General features: G+C 45.8%; 2 protein-coding genes across 2 annotated transcripts in view; both read right to left on the bottom strand.

The window, feature by feature from the left end:
* The window catches only part of LY89DRAFT_593225 (HET-domain-containing protein), a gene marked incomplete at both ends in the record, with an annotated part of 3470 nt that extends 1250 nt beyond the window's left edge, over nt 1-2220 (bottom strand). The window contains 3 exons of the mRNA XM_018209739.1: nt 24-744; nt 795-1421; nt 1470-2220. Coding sequence (XP_018066667.1) covers nt 24-744; nt 795-1421; nt 1470-2220 — 2099 coding nt within the window. The remainder of the gene's footprint in view (nt 1-23; nt 745-794; nt 1422-1469) is intronic.
* Nucleotides 2221-3937: 1717 nt separating this feature from the next.
* On the bottom strand, nt 3938-4977 carry LY89DRAFT_688057 (uncharacterized protein). The gene has a single exon (XM_018215630.1). It carries the CDS (start codon nt 4555-4557, stop codon nt 4366-4368), a length of 192 nt encoding a protein of 63 aa, XP_018066666.1. The 5' UTR covers nt 4558-4977; the 3' UTR covers nt 3938-4365.
* Between the last annotated feature and the right edge of the window lie 675 nt (nt 4978-5652).

Genomic DNA, 5652 nt, shown 5'->3' with positions numbered 1-5652 from the left:
TGCCTTGGAGCGCTCGATTGTACATCTCCTCAGCCTCAGCCAGCTTGCCTTGGTCGGCGTAGAGGTTGCCTAGGCTATGCAAAGCCCATTCCATTCTTTTTATACCCACCTTATTTTCAAGTATGGCCTGCTCTTGCCTGACAGCATGCTGAAGCAGCCGCCGTTGTAACATCCACGAGTCTATTTCATTTCTCATGGGAACCTTCGAAGCGACGCAATATAATGCTAGCTGTGCAAAACCCTCGTCCCACTCTTTATTAAGCACAAATACTGTCCAAGAGTGCACACAACTATGCACGCTATACCCTCCAGACCCGAACTGCTGTTTAAGAGCCCCGTCTGGATCAACCAGCCCAAAGCTACATAGTAGAGCAATGGCCTTATTAAAGTTTAGTTCGTCTTTCGTGAGCTCTTGTATCCATCGATCGTCTGCGGAGGTTGCATATCGAAGGAGTTCGAACCATATATCTTGTCGATCAAAATATGCCCATAGCTTGAGCAGGCTTGCCGACGCCGGGTTCTGTTGTTGGATCCGATCGAGGGTAATCTGCCATGTCGTGTATAGTGAGCGATCTTCATAGGAATTCAACAGGGGACTTGTCGTCTGAAGCTTCAACCATGATGTCTTATAGAGCTGAAGATAATCCGAAAAGCTCGTCGTTACGTGCTCGAGATATACCCCTGCTGTAGATAGAGCAAGTGGTAGGCCGTCGAGTTCTTTAACAAGAGCTATAGCATCAGAATCTGTCTTGTTAGTATTGTCTTTGCTCCCACTATCAATTATACTGACATACCCTTTTCAATGCCCTTACGTCCTGACATGTTAGACACAATCTCAAGACCTTCCCTAACATCTAGGAGTTTCTGAACATGAATTCGTATACCTTGCCTAACCTGCGACGACCGTGTCGTGATGATGATTGAGCCGTGATCAGACCGAGGGAGGAATTGGCGTATGTCGACTGCCGAGTTGTCGGGATTACCAGATGTCTTAGGATTGTCGAAGTTATCGTAGATCATTAGCCACCTTGCATTCTGCGGGGAGTCAAGCCAGCCCTTGACTACACTAACAACTTGATCGAGGTCTTTATCTTGGTCTACGCTAGATAGCACACTAGTGGAAGGATGATGTCTTAGCACTTGCTGAGCGACGTCCCGAAAGCTTAGCTTTAGTGAGTCTGCGTCATTCGCGTTCAGCCAGAAGATCGCCGTATATTTCTCCTTGTGTCGTCTAGCATATGTGATCGCCAGCTGAGTCTTTCCAATACCCCCAAGGCCATGCAGGATGATACAAGATCGACTACTGTGATCTTGAAGCAGCTCGTGCATTTTCGAGAGCTCCTTCTCTCTGGCAACAAACTGTGCAGTTTCAGGAAATGATGTGAGGTTGAGCTCTACGGCAAACTGTTCAAAGCCGACACCTATGCCAATTAGTTTCACTTTAGTCAATTTCTATGCAAATGACTTACCTTTGTATAATTTGTGAATTTCTTCATCCAACCGCCGGAATGCGTGGTCCTTTCCCTCTCCATAGTTCGGCACCATTGAAACCTCGAAGATCCCGATTAAACAATACGCTATATCCTCTTCAATCGTAGTCTTGCGGTGCCCCGCCCAAGACTTCCGCTCTTTAATGCTAAAATTCGACAATAAATCGCCTCGGAGAGCATTTTTCTCAATGCCGGTGATCTCGTGTATCTTGGACTCAAGTGACAATTTGCTCCCAAGACGCTCACCCTCCGAGCTAAAGAAGTCAACTAGCCTTGGTGCGATAAGCTCTTGAAGCGTCCAGCCTCGAGTGAACCACCGACTCTTCCTAAAGGCCTCTTCCCATGCCCTCTGGTCATCCGCTCTAGTGTTAAGTGTAGAGACATCCGAAAGGTAGACGTAGCAGCGTGCAGCGTTCTGATACCACCGAAACATGGAATTAATCGCCGCACCAAGCTCGACCGCATTCTTCTTATCAATGCAACAAGTATCAACCCAAAAGTATTGTAGTCTATCGGCCGCAGCCTGCTTCGCACAGAATTGTATCTTCCTCCACCCAGCCTTGCTCACGGTCTTGTTCATATCTGCGCCAGCTTCCATATCCTGAAAAATAACCTCCTCTTTTCCCCATGTGTGAGAGAGTATTGCGTAGGCAGGGACATTGCCGCTCGTAGGTTCGCGAAAGACGATCTCGCCGTCGGGTTTACACTGCAAGAGGCGTATGAGAGCCATGGATGAAGTTCGCGAGCGATCTCAAAGCAAGCGCGATGCGTGCGACTTGTGACTCGTTCAGTATACCGGCGCAAGCACTGCGATTCAAAGGTCGACAGGATGTGAAGCAGCCGTCGAAGGACTGATAGTGAGAATGATACGCAGTCGTGATCGTAGAGGCTGCCCACGAGGGTGCATCCTGGCGCAGGCTGGCCTGCCAATTGGATGGCAGACGCAGACACAACAGGACGCTTCGTCTCGCTCATTGGAAGCCCTAAGCGCTGCATAACAGATCCTGCCATAGCTTGCTCATCGCGTTGTTGAAATAGCACATATCATTTGACATCTTGCGCTGTTGGCTCAAAGTTGATAAGCAGCTAGAGAGGTGAATTGTTCCAGCATCAAAAGCTCGCCAGAAGGGACCTCCAGTTTGCTTGGCATTATCTCAGCTAACCTAATATATTATAGCGCAGCCGCCGCCGCACATTTAATGCCACACTTCCATACTCGGCGAAACTTTTTCATGCCAGCCACACGAGGCTCATTATTTTTAAATAGCTAGTGCGGTTCTCATTTGATATTGCGCTATAGCATTAGGCCTCCGAAATTTGAATAACTAGCGATGTCCGCGGCATAGTAGGGGGTTGAAACTCAAGCATCAAATCCTACGATGAGCAAACCAACGATGGCGACAACCAAGACGCTCAGATTTCACTCGCTGCAGTGAGGATCCTATAGATAAAGTACTAGGGAATCATAGGATATCACAAATAGAACGGTAAATTAACAGAACAGAGTATGAGATATGATTGCATAAAATTCGTCTCGGGACACCGTGCGTCTCGCTACGTAGGGACAGACGTTATTGCTTTTCAATTAATCGAAGGGGATATGTTTTACTGTATCACGTGCTGGTGTCATTGCTTTTGAAGCCATCGTGAACTTCAAGGCTTAGAGCATGATTCTTGTTCTATAGCCAAATGTCTTTGTACAGAAGATTACAATGTATAAATTGAGCTAAACACGCGGCATATAGTTCAAAGATTATTTTTGCTCAGTGTTGCTACCTAGTTCGTACTTTCCAATCACGATTCTCTAACTGTTATATTACAATTCAAGAAACTCTGTCTGAAGTTCTCCTCTTCTTTCCTCACCAATTTTCATTTATCACGAAACATCCTCATCCTCTTTGTGGTTACATGTCCTCGCATACCGTCAGGAATATTATCGAAATGCCGCGAGACGAGGCAATTTGTTTGAAGCTTTCCTCTCCTTTCCCTGCCACCTTAAATTCATCACGAATTTGTCGTGTGCTCTTTGCAGCTCCCTGTCCTGGCATTGTGAGGATAATTAAAGTTGAGAGATGCCTCGTCTCGAGGCACTTTGCCAAGAGTCGCATCCTAGATTCAAGATTTCTGGGGATCAATCTCACCTCCAACCATACCCAAAACAGCGACGAACCATCAAGCCTCAATAATTCACCACCTCTATGCGCATACCAGGGTACAAGCATTCAATAAGACTTTCTTCCCCGGACCCTTTTCCTCAGCTGCTCTCCGCATTCCAGCTCCGCCACAACCTCAGCTTAACTCATGAGTCACCGCATTTAGATTCCGATTACTATGAATCATGACTCTTTTCTCTTTTCCGCCTTCGGGAAAAGTCTTCTCCCCTAGACTGGAGAAAGGTGTCTTGGAAAGTCATGTCCTTTACCCCGCACCGGGATCCCCAATGCGGCAAGTGGGGTTTGGACGTCAGATCATCCTCACCTCTAAATCGAAATTCCTGTCCCGAGAATTTCTCTTCCTTCTTTCCCTGGAATAGGGCAGGTCCTTGCTTGTTACCAGGGGGGGGGCAGAAGCTCATTCAGAAAAATATTATTAAAGATTTTATTTATTTTGAATTATTCATTTGATTAAAATCGGGATGCAAGCACCAGGATCCCCAAGCAAGATGCCGACGAGGATCCGAGGATTCGGAAGGTTTGGGGAAGATAAAGTGACATGTCATGTTAATAGAGTGAACGTATGATGAATTGAGATTATCATGCATGTAGAGTCATCAATTGTGTGCTTAGGTAGCAGCGTTTGGTTTGCTTCTCCAAGTCACTTTGTTGGCTGTTTTGTGTTCTAGAATCGCGTCTGAGGAAATAATCGGCTTGTGTGGTTAGTGGGATGATGGAGGTGTTTGCAGATACGATGGTTTGGGCAATAGATTGTGATTACGTGGGCTCGTGTTTGGGAGATTCTTAATATGGAAATCGGGATTGGGTTTTGATGATTGCATCGATGGAGAGGAGATTTGTGTTGGGTTCGTATTCAATTCGTTGGGAGGAAACTTCGGATCATATCCGCCCATTTTCGGCTGGGTCCCGCTCCCCTATTATTAGCGAGGGTTCGTATTTTTGTTGTTGATGACGACTTGAATATTCTGTTGATATTGAGATGCAAGCTAGTGCTGTTTGAAAATGGATTGTGCAGATCTGGTTTCGTTTTGATCTAACTTGATGCCCTATATTGTACTGCAATCTGATCACGCACCAGTCGTTGTTGGTGGCCTGGTTGGGTTTTAGATTCTTCGAATCAAGCGTGTCTTCTTTCATATCATTTCAAGGAACACGTAGATATGGACGGTGCCCTTGGACTGGCCCTTGGACTGGATTGTGAAGGGACTTCATATTGGCTGCAACGTCTATGCTAATAATCAACAATTATGTTTCCGTTTTCCAAGTTGCATTATCTCGATCATCTTTGGACTTTGTTCATACTACAAACACATATTCAATACACCATAATTCTAGGCTTCACCTTCTTCAACAAACCTTGACTCCCTTACCCCGCTAACCTAAAGATGAACCTTTCGCTCAGAGCTATCTGCCCCTGCGGTAATCACTTCTCAACCACTCCTAATATCTATCGAGTGACTAAAGAAAGCGTCGGCACATTGGATTAAAGATGTTCCAACTGAAGTACGGCTGCTAGTATCCCCACCAACACCACTGGACAGAAGTAACAATGCAACTTTTGATTGATTTGATATACCCACCAAGGATTATGGAAGCACCTGCTATACAGGCCCACAATAGCGAGCAGACTTGCATTCTGACTCCTATCTTAAGCCCTTAAGACTTGCCACATTCTCGATCTTGGAAGCTGAGTGCTTGGAATGTAATCAAGCCCAATGTCCCATCACTCTAGAGTATCCCAAAAGTTTTGTTGCACATCGCTAGTGCAAGACGTGCAACAAATTGTCCAAACGAAGTATTAACTAACATTTATCTTTAGCCCCAATATCCCACCATTCTAGAGTAACCCACAAGTTTTGTTGCGCATCGCTAGCGCAAGACGTGCTACAATTTGTTCGAGTGGACTCACCTACACTTTGAACCTGAATATTCTATTGTATTTGGGTCATTTAAAGGTTTTGTTGCACATCGCTAGCTCAAGACGTGCA

This window comes from Mollisia scopiformis (genome assembly GCF_001500285.1).
Source record: "Mollisia scopiformis unplaced genomic scaffold LY89scaffold_21, whole genome shotgun sequence".
Classification (NCBI taxonomy): domain Eukaryota; kingdom Fungi; phylum Ascomycota; class Leotiomycetes; order Helotiales; family Mollisiaceae; genus Mollisia; species Mollisia scopiformis.
This window is presented reverse-complemented; position numbering and strand designations above follow the sequence as displayed.